General features: G+C 41.5%; 3 protein-coding genes across 3 annotated transcripts; all 3 read right to left on the bottom strand.

Moving 5' to 3' along the window:
• Positions 1–2101: 2101 nt before the first annotated feature.
• On the bottom strand, positions 2102–4406 carry LOC136441660 (peroxisomal sarcosine oxidase-like). The gene is made up of 4 exons (XM_066438090.1): positions 4273–4406; positions 3625–3801; positions 2832–2907; positions 2102–2286 (listed from the first exon to the last, which is right to left on the bottom strand). Exons 1-4 carry the CDS (start codon positions 4384–4386, stop codon positions 2159–2161), a joined length of 495 nt encoding a protein of 164 aa, XP_066294187.1. The 5' UTR covers positions 4387–4406; the 3' UTR covers positions 2102–2158.
• A 278-nt stretch (positions 4407–4684) lies between these two features.
• LOC136442657 (peroxisomal sarcosine oxidase-like) lies at positions 4685–7723 on the bottom strand. Its single transcript, XM_066439602.1, has 5 exons — positions 7290–7723; positions 5799–5953; positions 5171–5384; positions 4946–5039; positions 4685–4689 (listed from the first exon to the last, which is right to left on the bottom strand). Exons 1-5 carry the CDS (start codon positions 7401–7403, stop codon positions 4685–4687), a joined length of 582 nt encoding a protein of 193 aa, XP_066295699.1. The 5' UTR covers positions 7404–7723.
• Positions 7724–8575: 852 nt separating this feature from the next.
• On the bottom strand, positions 8576–13609 carry LOC136442166 (plancitoxin-1-like). Its single transcript, XM_066438850.1, has 9 exons — positions 13266–13609; positions 12685–12778; positions 12032–12124; positions 11622–11703; positions 11163–11324; positions 10542–10739; positions 10082–10185; positions 9490–9618; positions 8576–8991 (listed from the first exon to the last, which is right to left on the bottom strand). Exons 1-9 carry the CDS (start codon positions 13379–13381, stop codon positions 8878–8880), a joined length of 1092 nt encoding a protein of 363 aa, XP_066294947.1. The 5' UTR covers positions 13382–13609; the 3' UTR covers positions 8576–8877.
• Positions 13610–13615: the final 6 nt, after the last annotated feature.

Raw genomic sequence — 13615 nt, 5'->3', positions numbered from 1 at the left:
CCGTGCATGGATTTTTTTTTTTCTTTTTAGATATTGAATATCAAAAATATATATTGATATTATATTAATCTATCAATATCATATTTATGAATATCATTTTTTTCATTAATAAATAAAGAAATATTTTATATTTGTTATTTTTAAATATTCATTTAATATATACAAGGCCTTTGTCTTATGAACAGGACTTCATAGATTCCAAACCCGGCATTCGAATTTTTCTGTTCATTGTAATGGAAAATACCGTGCAGCGGCTCCTATGCGCGGTAAGATGATTCTTGCAAAACACTCGCCACTAAACTTCTATCCCCGATGTAAACAGAGGCTCTTGATGTTGTTTGCAAAACAGCGATTCTTTGTTACAGTAGCAAATGCTCCATTGTTCAGTATCGACTTCATTCAGACAACACGGACGTGGAAAGTGGCGCCCCTCGGCACAAAACTATGGGAATTTTCATATGGGAGTTCGCTTCAGCGGGAGTTTTGTTTTTGTTTTGACGGATAAAACGCGAAAACCCACGCCGCTTTCGGCACACTTCCGGGTTCATTGATCGCTAAAATTACGCAAAAGCCACCATCAATCGGCAAATAAATGTATGCTTTCCCGAAAACATCTTTTGGTTTTACATTTTCTTCACCATAATGTTGCTATGTAGTCGATAAAACCGCGTTTTTATTGCGTTTTCATGTGTAACATTTCAGACAAAGAAAAAACTTAGACCGCGATTCTGCTGCCCCATGATGCACTTCGTCTGCAATATTCCCGCCTTCAGCTCCAGCAATAACCAATCAGAGACGCGTAATGCGATCATGTGATGATGATTACGTAACACGCGAAATGCATCTTGGGGCAGCAGGATTTGAACAATATGGCGACGGGTGATCGAAAATGAAATGATTTCGTCAATGCAACGCTGTATTTTGCGGCATAAATGCCGAGAGACGAACTTTTATTTTTATCTCAAAATGCGTTTTACACGTTTGTCTTTGACTAGCCCGGTAGAAATCAAGCGGATCGTCGTCTGGTCCTTCAATATCAAGGGAGTTTGTCAGATATCCTGGCGCGAGGTTCTCAGCAGCGTGACGTTTAAACTTCAAAACGTTTTACTCAAAATTTGAGCGGAGTAGAGGGTTAAGTGTTGACCCCAAATAATGGTAATGTTTTCCCGAAAATTCCTTGAAAATGGAACGATTAAGAAAGACACCAGGACTTCATAGCGTGCCGAATACCGGGGCGTGGTCACATCTTGGAGACGCGCCGAGCGACAGCGGCAGATGGGGGGTGCGCACTTTATTAAGGTTTTTCTGTGAAGTATCTCAGCTGGCGTGATTGGGGTTGCGGTGAAGCCCAAATCGGGGGTGCGCACTTTATTTGGGGTGCGTCCTTTATTAGAAGAAATACGGTAGCTGTTGATTTGTTTGACATTTGGTAGTCATTTTAGATAGAACCTTAGCTGTTATGAACTTCTATTTCACTTAATTACCATAGTGCTGATGATTCAATGGTGCTTTTTCAAATTTTATGTTTTATTGCGTGCCATGTACATAATTACATTGATAGCTTTTATAATGAGCCTATTATACATTTTACAAATAAGCACAAGTTGTAGGCCAAGACCAGCTTTTTCAAAAGCACTTAAGTTAAGTGACGTAACTTCAAAATTGCTTTCCCCAATCTGCCTTTCTCTATTAAAACAGTACTCATTTCCCAAAATGACAATTTTTCTTATAGACTGAACAGCCCTTGAGTGACTTCCTCTGGCAGATTTTACTTCAAGTAAAGGGAAAAGACAATTCACACTTATAAACGTAGCCGAAACGCCAGCTTTTTTTAAAAGCTCTTGTTTAAGTAGCCAGTGGTAGTGCAATGCGGCTTCGCCACGGCTCGCGTTTTTGGCCATTCTTTTAGTTGCTCAGTAGTAGGAATTGGCCAAATATGATGAATTTAGGGACAGAGGACCAAGGTGGCCATTTTACCCTTACTTTTGTCTTTGTTGTTTCTAGACGTTTCGCCGTCAAGATGTTAAGCCATCAAGGTGGCGCCTAACTCCAACGTTAACCGAAACCCAAATTTCATCCCTAACCCTAACAATACATTGTACAGGTAATGGTGAAAAATCTTGCCGAAGAAATGTCCTGATACCCATTGGGTTGTCTGTCACAGAGGTGACTTTTTGCGCGGGAAACGGGAGAGACTGAAGGGTGTGACGTCATAACTGGTGGGCAGGTCCAGGACCATCTGACACAGGAGCTCTCCCACCACGGGGGCCGCCATGAAACCGTGCCCTGAGGAAACATACACGAAGACTTTACCGCGTGGGTTGCCTTGAAACTGTGGCGCTAGTGAAATGCAATTGCACTTTATACCAATGAGTTATATGAACTTTGATTTTAAAAAAAAACCTTGGTCATCGAGGAAGGGGTACCATGAAACCTTACCATCTACAAATAAATACACATACCCTGGTGGAACGGTGATGTTATAAAGCAAAAATTTAATATAACGTTCATTAACATTAATCCGCCACTTTGAAAAACAGTGGGTCTGAGAGATCTCTAGTGCAGCACCCCCGGTATGCACAGTTAGCACTTAAAAGGGTGCATTATACTGGGGGATGTTGCGTTGGAAATCTGTTTGGTCTATCTTTTTAGGGTGGCGGAAATATGTACCCTGGTGGAATTAGGTTAGTCTATATAATCATTCTATTCATTTATCAATGTTGCCAAGATCCGTGTCTAAGTAGCAAGTCGATCGTTTTTGTACAGTGACACAAGGTACCTCTAACAGATTTAAGACATGATCCTTTTATAAAGAAATAAAAAAGCTTTACCTGAAAACCCGGTACCGAAAACGATGTTGTGATGGGCAGGGTGTCTGTCCAGGATGAAATTGCCATCTGGCGTGTTCTGTAAGTAAATGGATTCTATCATCAATTGTATCATTTTCCACTCGACTAAAGGAGCGACAGTCTCAAGCTACGAAGTCTAGACTGATTTGATGTCAAGTCAACGGCGTGGTCACATTTGTCCTAGGATGTCGTTCAATCTTGATGTAGAATTACCAAGCCGGCTGTGACAGAACCAATCGCCGACAAGAATCTAAGACAGCTTTTCCCGTAACTGAATTTCATGCGACGTATGCACTTTTCCCAAAGAACATTCTCAGTTTACGATCCCCGATCGTCGGACGGATTGGGGTTATGTTTACAAGTTTCCAAGGCTAGCCAGAGTCATTGCCAATGGCTCACTAGACCTCAACGAAAAGTGGCCTGCAGGCCGATTTGACCTTCTCATGAAGGAACAAAGCTTAAGGTTAAAGCAAGCCCTGAATATTGAAGATATAGATTAATTGTCACTATAAACCCCAAAAAGTGTAGGGGCGATCGCAACTATTTGGTAGGGGAAAACATTTGGCTTGACACCGGGCAATTTAGTAGCCTCCATTGCAGACTCCTTCCGGCTGTTTTCATTTTCTAAGTTCCAGTTTTACTATTACATTTTTTCTTGTTGTTGGCCGGGAAGGAATTAGAAAAAAATGTAATGGTATAAAAACTATAACTTGAAAAAGAAAACAGCCGGGAGGAGTCTGCATCGGAGGCTAGCAATTTAGGTCATTGAACTGACCGTATACATGCACCTCTCCACCAGGCACGGTTGGCTCTCGAAGTGCGGGAAGTGTTTGGTGACGTAGTCCCTGAGGAAGGCCTGGTCCGCCGCTAGCTGCGCGGCCATGTCAGCGTCCCGCCGGTCCGGGTGGGCGGTGTGGCCCCGGTCAGTCCCGCCCTGCTGACTGAAACTGATCTGATGGGAAAGCATGGGAGATTGTTTCAAAGATATAACGTTTATACTATAGATTAACGTATCAGAGAGACTCAGAGAATGTGAGAGACTTAGAGAGGGAGACTAAGAGAGAGGGAGAGAGACTCAGAGATGGAAAAAGACTCAGAGAGAGGGAGAGAGACTCAGAGAGGGAGAGAGACTTAGAGAGGGAGAGAGACTCAGAGAGGGAGAGAGGGAGAAAGAATCATGGAGAAAGAGAGAGAGTACAATTCTATAATTTACGGAGTCAATAACTTTACGGTTCTTGATTGGCTTTTTGCTCAACGAGCGCAGGCGTGGCCTCCAAAACAAGCTGTCTTCAAAGTTTCAAGACGCGTATAGTGGTCAGAAGATTCATGTCGGACAGAAACACTGTCTTATTACTTTTCCTATATGTGTAGTAGCAAATCTATGTCATAAAACAGGGAATCGGGCAAACAAATTTACAAGCACCTTGATGGTGTCGGGATGTTCCAGGGACGGAAACGCTCCAACCTCGTTGTCATCATCAAACAGGCACGGGAAGTCATCTAGCAGGCAGATAAGCGCCCCTTGCGACTTTCGCATGTACAGCAGGTTTATGGGCATCACCTTGATTTTGGGAGCACAATGTAAGAGAGAAACATCAAACTGAAATGAATTAAGAACCTCCAAAGCCTGATCCAAAAGGTCCATCAGAAATAGTTCACCTACATAGAGGAATGCCTCCCAAGTACACCACATAGTTTTCCCGTCAGTTCATGGGTAGATGAAGGAAGTATGAACGGCCTAACAATTACATATGAAAGTCATTATGAAGAACGTCTGGCTGTCTCAAAATTCTATCCAGTTGCTGGAGTAACTATTTTCGGCGTCATTATGAAGTCTAGGCTGAACACATGTGGACGAAAAAGTTGGCCAAGCATCAATTTCAATTTTCCTGTGTTGGATGACAAGCCAATCTTTGAAACTGTAATCAAGCATATATAATATGTTTAAGCTATCTTACTTCTTTTGTTTTTCAGACCATTTGATAAAAAAAGGAATGTGCGATTTGCCTGCAGTGGAGGATGTAACCCTATCCCGGATAGAACGTCACCAGCCCAGGGGCCGCAGGTGAGAACCAATCGGCGGGTGCGATATGTACCACGTGACGTGTGCAGCGTGATGACGTCACCATGTGTGATGGCCTCCACTTTCTCCCCATCCCGGAGGACACCGCCCTTCTGTAAGAACACTTTCTGGGGAGGGAAGGGAGCGATGGTAGCATGTGATGAACATGTACGTGAAGTCATCGTTGATTCCTCTCTATTTTTTTCTAATAAAACCTGCAAAATGAATGATTATGTGAAATAAGAAGTAACTTTTCTACCAGAAAACACCTGATTGCTTTATCTGCTCTAATCTGTGCCTCCTGCTCGTCCACGAGCCCGGTGAACTCGGCCGGGTACCGTAGCGCGGGGTAGTCGGTCCGGAGAGCAGGTCCGCCCGCCAGTCTGTGCGGCAGGCCCACGGTCTGCAGGGTACGGGCTTTGGAGCGGAGACCTTCCACGGTCTTATCGGCCACTACCACAAACGGCTTCGGACTCCAACATACACATATCAAGTATTTAGTATGTAGTAAGGAACGTAATGGTTTATAAGAAATGTGACCTTTTAAAGTTACAGATAGCTTTTAGTTTAGTGCAAAGGTTAGTCCTTCAGTATTAGTGTAATATAGATCGTGACGTTTTAGGAAACCTACGTTGTTTGATGACACACATTTATACTCTCCATTAAACAGAGGTTCGGCTTTTTGGGCGTTTTTAGGCGACTTTGTCGGGATCTCTATCTTGTCCAGCCTTTTCTTTGGCAAACAGGCCTAGGACAAAAACAGAAAGCCCGACAAAAACGCCTAAAACACGACGAACCTCTGCTTGGAAAGTAACAATTCTACCTTTGATTGGAAACCGTTTCAGAACGTGAAGATTATGAATTTGAAACATTGTTCATAGACTCACACCAGCAGCTTGACGCCGGTGATCTCCTCCAGGCGTTCCCACATGTTGAGGGACTGCGTGACGATGTCGGCCATGTAGGCGAGCTGCTGCGGGTACGCACGGCGGATCACCCGGGTACCGCCCACCGAGCTGCCTCTGGCGTGGGGGAGGGCGAACTGGAACACAAATAAAAGGTGTTCCCTTCAATGTATGAGTCTAATAGATAGCTTTGCACCTGATTGAAACATGCTTATGATTCTTAAAAGAGGAGCTTAATAGCAAAACAAGAAGAAATTAAGAAAAAGGAGGCAGCATATACATAGGCTGCCGAAGTGTTAGTAAGTAGAAAGAGGAACATAGTTGTTTACAAGAAAACTGTGATACTCAATTGTATGCCGATAGCAACCTAATGAAACCATTGACGGACAAAAAAAAGATCTATCAATATCTATATCTATATCTACACATTTATATCTATATCTATCCTCCGAGTCTCTCTCTCCCTCCCTCTCTCTCTATCTCTCTCTCTCTATGTATATATATATTTGTAAATATATTAAGCAAAGATGAAAAAACTACATGCAGTCAGACAAAGGGCACGGACGATGTTAGCATTTCTTATTGCCCTCCAGAGTATCTGTCATGACTTTCAAAATGTAGGACGATACTTTTTGTCATATTCATCACGTGACTGAAAACACGCTTTCTCACAATTTTGGACACGTTCGCAACAAACACGTAAACTAATGGCCGACCAAACGACTGGTTTATTGTAAAAACAAACAAAACGGCCGATCAAACAACACTTAAGATACGATCGATTCAACCTCCTTGGCGGTTGGGTGACATTATCTGATTTAAGTTGATGAATAACTCGAGGTGCTACGTGCAGGTTGTAGCGTATCTACAGTTAATCATTGTCCAGCATGAGACAAACACTTCTTAACCAGACCATAATAACCAGTTCAATCAGGGCAGTCCCGACGCCTCCCTCCGACAGACATTATCTGGTTTAGGTTGATAAATAACCTGAGATGCTACGTGCAGGGTGTTGCGTACGTGCAGGATGTTGCGTACCTACAGTAAACCATTACCCAAGAAGAGAGGACAGACACTTCTCAAACAGACTGTACCTGTTTATAATAAGCTCAGCCTGACGCCTCTCACCGCTAGCTGTTGTTGTAGCGCGGTGGAGGAGGTGGTATTATCTGATTTAGGCTGATAAACAACCCGAGGTGCTACGTGCAGGATGCTGCGTACCTATACCAACCGTCAACAATTGGATAGGAAAAACACTTCCCAACCAGACCACACTTAACGTTACCTGTTCTAACAGCAGATTCCCGACGCCTATTTACGTTAACTGTTGTTATAGCGCGGCGGTGACATTATCAGATTTAGGTTGATACACAACCCGGGGCGCTACGTGCATGTTACTGCGTACCTACTCACACTTCTCAACCAGACCGTACCCAGGATAGGACAAACACTTGACAGCCAGACCATCCTTACCTGTTCTAACATCAGAGTCCTGACGCCTCTCCCCGCTAGCTGTAGTGCGGTGGCAGATCCGATCACCCCGCCTCCAACAACAATACAGTCCCAAACTGCGCCCGGCTCCGCCATCTGAGACACCACTAACTGTACATTCACCAAATTCCTAATACTATGTAACAGTACTAGTGAACGTGGTTCAGGCGCCACTTACTAACCACTCTAACTGGTCCGGACCCTTAGGCGTAGTAACCTATATATAAGTGCGTTGGGTTTATCTGCTGGCGACCCAGGGTTCGATTCCCGGGAGCCAGGAAACCGTACATGTACTACTCGCCCCGTGCCTTTCAACTTAACACGTTATGATATATCTCCACTAACACAGAGTACAGCAAACCTTAGTTACACCATTGGTAACCTTTCAGACTCTAGAACGACAGAGAAAAGTCTAAAGTCTGCATGTTGTTTGACAAGTAAATGTACATGTAGTCCGGGTCATTGAAGTCCGGTCTTCATTGGAAAATTCTATACCAAAACTAATGTCGGTAAAACTAAGGAAATTCAATATTCACTGATTGATATGTCAAATCAGCTAAAACTTCTACCACTGTTAGCTTTAGAGGGGAAGACACAGTTCAAAACGATAATTCTAAATACCATTAGCATGTATATCTAACAATTATTAACCACGGTTCAAACATACTTAGTCTGGCAACGTCCTTGACAATTTTAGCAATAAATTTACCCAAGGAGGAAATATCTTTGGTCATGCTAGCAACATTTTATTCACTAGATATAATGCAATTTAAAGTCTTTCCAACCTCTAGAGACTGAAATTTATTCAGTGGTCTTGATACATTGTGGATGCTGTCATTTGAGTTACATGAAGTTAAGTACTTGCTTTACCAGGGCAGATATACACAAGAGCTGTTTATGTCAAGAATCACTTGGCAATTAGTATATTCCAATAAGCAGGAAGAATATCTAACAATACACAAATTGTAAGTTGGAGGGTTATATACTTTTATCTAACATGTAACCAAAGTTGCTTGAATGCAACACAATACAGTACAGTATCTTTGGCTGTTTGTGTCCTCTGGTAGAGGGTCTACAGCACTAGCACTGGTCTCAATACATACAACATAATACAGCAAAATACAAATGCATTTATAGCAGTATAAAACTCTAACTCAGAAGATGCTCACATAAAAACACTGGTCCAGCCAGTTTTTCACTTTTATCCAAGACACACAAAGTATATATTTCTGCATATTGACTACTTCACAAAACCCAGCTTTATTCATGTATTTCACTACCAGTGCAGTATCCTTTGCAAGCTAAATATAAGTTAGTATTAAATAATAATATTATGTCCCTTTCTTTTGCAACAGGAAGTTTACCTGGACTAAGTGGTTTATATCTCAGTCTGTAAGAGTTGTTATCTAGTGATTTGTAATTCTAACTTTAGTTGTTGTCTTGTCAACAGTCTTGGTACATGTATACAGATCCTTTATGTTGGACATGTATGTGGGTTTTACTATCTAGTCAACTGTCTTGGTACATTTCTCCATGTCCTTGATGATGTGATGTATGTAGGTAGTGTTCTCTATTCACCAGTCTTGGTACATTTCTCCATGTCCTTGACAATGGAAATGAAAGCCTGCCATATTTGGAGGTGATTGACACACACAGTACCCCCAGGTCGGTCCTCCTGACTCAGCTACAGGGGAAAACACATAAAATTTCACATAAGACATCTCATATATAAGAATCTTTCTGTGGGGAGCAAGAGTCCATCACCTGACCTCATGCATATGGACATCACATTGAGGACATACATGTACATGATTCTTTATGCCAAACAGCGGTTACTCATTACAAGCAACAGGATATGTTGGAAACGGTCAGACGCTTCAAGGAGCATCCACTACTTTTTGTCAGTGATACCTGAATGTCTAACCTTCATCGATGTACATCCTTCTTTCATTACATCCCTATTTCCTAATACAGGTAATTACAATCTATGGAGCTGAATTGACTATGATCAACCTATATGTTTAAGATCTGAGAACAACAAAAAATTCATGGGTGTGGGCAAAGATAAATTTATAATTATTATGTAAATATCTGTACAAGAAGTCTAGGTAGATAGCAGTCTTAACATTTAGCACACTGAAGTTTGGCACCCCATTCTCTATAGACAAGGTTAAACTCTGACCTGTCTGTTGAGCCCCCCTATACATGTCCATGGTTTGCCAGTGTTCAGAGTGATAGCCCACTTGGAGTGGTCCTTGGTGGAGGTGAAACTGATGTTGTTCGGAAGTTTTACTTCTTTGATGTTCAACACCTGCAAGGATGCAACAAAGAAGTCTGAACATACATGGTACAGTTTTGACTTTAATGATGTATGCACCATGGTTAACGTGCAAGACGTATATATGAATTGTCAAAGTAGACAGAAGGCTACAATAGGCTGGATTGTTGATGCCTGGGTGTTTGGGCAAAAAAAGTGGTCACAATGGCAAGGTGATACTTATATGCATAGTATTTGATATGTAGGTGACTAGGTGGTCACTAGTACAGCTTTGGCTGTACTTCTTTACTGTATATTGTATATCTGAAAGGTAAAAACCTCTAGATCTTTGTATGGAGGTTCATCTGTTATGGTAAACAACATATATCAATTTCCTTATACAAAGTAAAGCTCTAGATATTTGTTTCACTCATATTGAGTCCAGAAAATTCTGTTTTCAGAAAATCTTGAACATGTATCCCTTCATTTCTGAGTGCCATGAGGAGCGGATATCTACCTTGTACTTCCCACAGAAGGAGTCCATTTTGCCCGCCCCATTCTGCCATGTCTCTGTCAACAGTCCGGTCTGGAAGTACGGAGCCAGCCAGGCGGCATAGATGTCTGCAGAGGGGTGGGATAAATCATCAGATCTCGTTATACTTATCATTTACATTCACCTCGCAGGCACACTTTTGAGACTGAGTTGCTTTTTAAACATGTACGATACATTTTGTAATAGCTTTCATAGATATCTACCTACTTGTATGTCATACCCTCCAGTACGTGTAGCTGATATTCTAACTTGTCATGAATAATACTTTACAGCTTTGTAAAGCTACTACTACAAAATGATATCAAAATGACATCAATGTATGTCAATAATTTCTTGTATTTGCACTCTCTCATCAGATTTGGGGTGTCCAAAAGATTCCGTTAATAAAATGAGGTTAACATGGCTTTAGGGTAAAACTGCACACCTGCATTGAAGGTCCCAAACTTGACAAAGCTGTGGAACTGCTGTTTGCCCCTTGAGGTGAGCACCTGGGTGTGGTTCCATGGCGACGACCCCACGTGCTGACCTTTCAGCACCTTGGACAGGGAGGGGAAGTCAGGAGCAAAGGATGCTGGGAGCTGGCTGTCGTACACCCTGGGCCAGGTGTACAGGAGCTGTTGTCCTGGAATTACAGTGGTCTTATTAACATTAATTATCATTAGATATTAAATTAAATGTCATTCCTTTGGCTATAAATGGGTTACAAATGCTACAGTATAGTGAATGACTAAGCAGAGAAACATAGTACATGCATTTGACTGCTTTTAAGGCCACTACAAATTCGCCACTTTGTACACTGCACAGCACTAAGCAAGAAGAAGACAGACAAGCCATTGCTAAAATTTAAAAAAAGCTGAAATTAGCAATATTGATTATTCCAAGGTGGTTAACATTTGTAACAGTTGCGAGATTTACTCATCAAGTACAAACAAATATTATTGACATTTTTTAAAGTAAATGAACCAGTAAAAAAAGTTAGAGGCAGAAGTGATGATCTTGCAAACTCAACCAAAAAACAATAAAAAAGAAGATTAGAGAAACATACCAATCTTTTCAAATTCCTTGTACTGAAAGCTGATACAGAGGAAGCTCTGTCCATAGATGACGGCGTTTTCAGGCCAGGAGTAGCAGTCCTTAGCAGGGTTGGGGAACTTTGGTGTGCTGTGGACCAGCCAGTACCCGCCACTCTTATCAAACACTAACACACCTGCAAACACAGAAGACAGTGTACCGATAGATGTATGCCATATTGTAATTTGTATTATGTTGCAGGGTGCACATGGTCACAATTGTTTTATATAAGCTATCAAAAATTAGGAAAAAGTATGCCCAAAAATCAAATTCACTCTTTGGCAACCAGATAAGTGCCAGATCTAGAAATCAGTAGAGATGTCCTTTATTTTCAAAGTTTTTCTTTTTTTTAGACATAATCTTTACTTGTTCTTATTTTCAAAGGTTACATTGTGATCAGAACAAAATGGAATGGGTGAATAGTAACACAAACCTTTAGTGTGGCCCCTGGTGGTAGAGGTGGCGGCTAACATACTGTCTGGCAACTCATCATCATATAGAACATAGGCAATATCCTGGATTGGGTAATGGACAGAACAGAGATGTAACACTAACACCGTTACAGTAACAGCCACATAACATACCCCTCCACACCATGTACAGTACTATGGCTGTACTCTTTGGGCTAATCATATGGCTTCAGATTTGAATTTTGATGGTCACTAAAAAGGGGCAAGAGGTACATAATATATTATGGTTATATATTATGGTTGGCTATGCAAAAACATTGGCAAAAGTATGGAATGTGTCACTTATACTATGGTCTCTGAGGAATTTCAACTATGGGACTACATGTACATTGTACTAACACACAGACCATTTGTCTGAAACATCATAACACACCTGTCTGCTTCCTCTGCTGTACATCTGCTGTAAGGTACGGCCGATAGCGTTGTCGGTGTTGTTCAGGGATTCTGGGGAGACATCACTCCACTTCTGCAAAGGGAACAAAAAATCAGGTCCAGCAAAGATTCATTATTCTAAAATTGTATGCATCATGATGATTTATTGGGCTAGAGAATTAATGCAACAGTTGCAAAATAGTGATTGTGAAAAATATTGAAAAAGTCATGCACACTACTTACTTCTGCAAATGTGAAGTGAATACGAAATTAAAGGTCCAGTTGCAATGGGAAGTGAAACAAAACACACAATAACAAAAAAAGTGAAAAAATTCAAAAAGGGAACACTCATATCAACCTTTGTTAGGATATCAAATCTTTCAGAATGGGAGCTGACCTCAGCTATGCTCAAGAATCAATTATATTTTATAAGAAAGAAGAAATATAATGTTAACCCGTCCCCGTTTAGAGAAAAGAGTGTGAAACTTTTAGCAAGCAACCTACATGCAGGAAAAAGGCTACATATTTGTACTGTTATGTTATTTTGGCTGAAGAGACCAACCCATCACAAGTAGATAAAGGAACTAGCAGTGTGAATGTTACAACAGATTATGAAACTTGAAAGAAGAACGGGAATAATCACAGTAACCCCACCTGTGTGTTAACATCCATGTACACATGTCCCAGGCCTTCCTGCACCAACTTGTGCGGACTCTCTGCAATCTTCGGGATCTTGTACGCAATAAACCTGGAAATGTGAAGGTATATCATTTTTTAAATACAGTCAAGCCTGGCACAGGCAACCAACTCCAGTCACAAGCCACATTGAAACTGTCCTGTCCATTTTGAGTTAACCCCACCCTGTCCCGAGCAAACCACCTGTCCTTAGCTGCATTTTTCCTACTAGTAAGTTCCTTGAATGGTGGCTGAATCCAGGTTTGACTACATAGAGTCAAATCTGGATTAGGCGAGCATCCAAGGGACTGAGGAAAAATGATTGCTGAGGACAGGTGGTTGCCCGGACAGGTTTGACTAACTACAACATGTGTATAACAAGACCACTTACGTTTGCTACCATATAGTTTGGAATCACAAATCAGGTTCAACTGTACATGTCAGTTGATACTTTTAAATGCCCGATTCAAGATCTTTTTAAAGATCTTCAATAAAAAAATTCAACCGGAATGGTATTACTTTATTTACTATAAAGCCTAAATTCTATATACAAGACTCACCAGTTCACGGCCTTTCCCTGTTCATTGAGACAGGACAGGCCAGTGGCCAGACCATCGGCAACGCCCAGACACAGCCAGAACATGGGAAGAAACGCCACAAACTTCGCTGGAGACATCTCATTTGACTTAAGCTTTTGTTGTCCTACGAAAGCTTACGTCTTAGATGTTTAAGACGTTGGTTTCTTGGAGAAATTTGTGTCGAAGAAGGTGAAAATTGCGGTCTGACAACAGCTTCTCTCAACCCGTACCAGTGGTATAAATGATGTTCTTTCAAGCGTTCTAATCATGTGATGATCCGGAACTGAAACTTTCACATGTCATCGGAATGTCATACCCGCCCCCCTCCCACC

The sequence above is a fragment of the Branchiostoma lanceolatum genome, chromosome 9, assembly GCF_035083965.1.
Source record: "Branchiostoma lanceolatum isolate klBraLanc5 chromosome 9, klBraLanc5.hap2, whole genome shotgun sequence".
In the NCBI taxonomy this organism is placed as follows: Eukaryota; Metazoa; Chordata; class Leptocardii; order Amphioxiformes; family Branchiostomatidae; genus Branchiostoma; species Branchiostoma lanceolatum.
Note: the sequence above shows the minus strand (reverse complement) of the source record. Positions and strands in the feature narration are given on the sequence as shown.

Bases quoted from the DNA above. Each gene is read 5' to 3' on its own strand.
- LOC136442657 (XM_066439602.1), bottom strand. From the start codon at position 7,403: ATGGCGGAGCCGGGCGCAGTTTGGGACTGTATTGTTGTTGGAGGCGGG. The intron at 5,954-7,289 runs GTAAGGATGGTC...TTTGTGTTCCAG, and splicing joins GGACTCTGATGTTAGAACAG to TTCGCCCTCCCCCACGCCAG. The intron at 5,040-5,170 runs GTAGAAAAGTTA...TTCCCTCCCCAG, and splicing joins AAGCAATCAGGTGTTTTCTG to AAAGTGTTCTTACAGAAGGG.
- LOC136442166 (XM_066438850.1), bottom strand. From the start codon at position 13,381: ATGTCTCCAGCGAAGTTTGTGGCGTTTCTTCCCATGTTCTGGCTGTGT. The intron at 12,779-13,265 runs GTGAGTCTTGTA...TCACATTTCCAG, and splicing joins CAGGGAAAGGCCGTGAACTG to GTTTATTGCGTACAAGATCC. The intron at 11,325-11,621 runs GTTTGTGTTACT...CTGTGTTTGCAG, and splicing joins CACCAGGGGCCACACTAAAG to GTGTGTTAGTGTTTGATAAG.
- LOC136441660 (XM_066438090.1), bottom strand. From the start codon at position 4,386: ATGCGAAAGTCGCAAGGGGCGCTTATCTGCCTGCTAGATGACTTCCCG. The intron at 3,802-4,272 runs GTGCTTGTAAAT...CTTTCCCATCAG, and splicing joins AACATCCCGACACCATCAAG to ATCAGTTTCAGTCAGCAGGG. The intron at 2,908-3,624 runs GTCAGTTCAATG...ATTTACTTACAG, and splicing joins TGGAGAGGTGCATGTATACG to AACACGCCAGATGGCAATTT.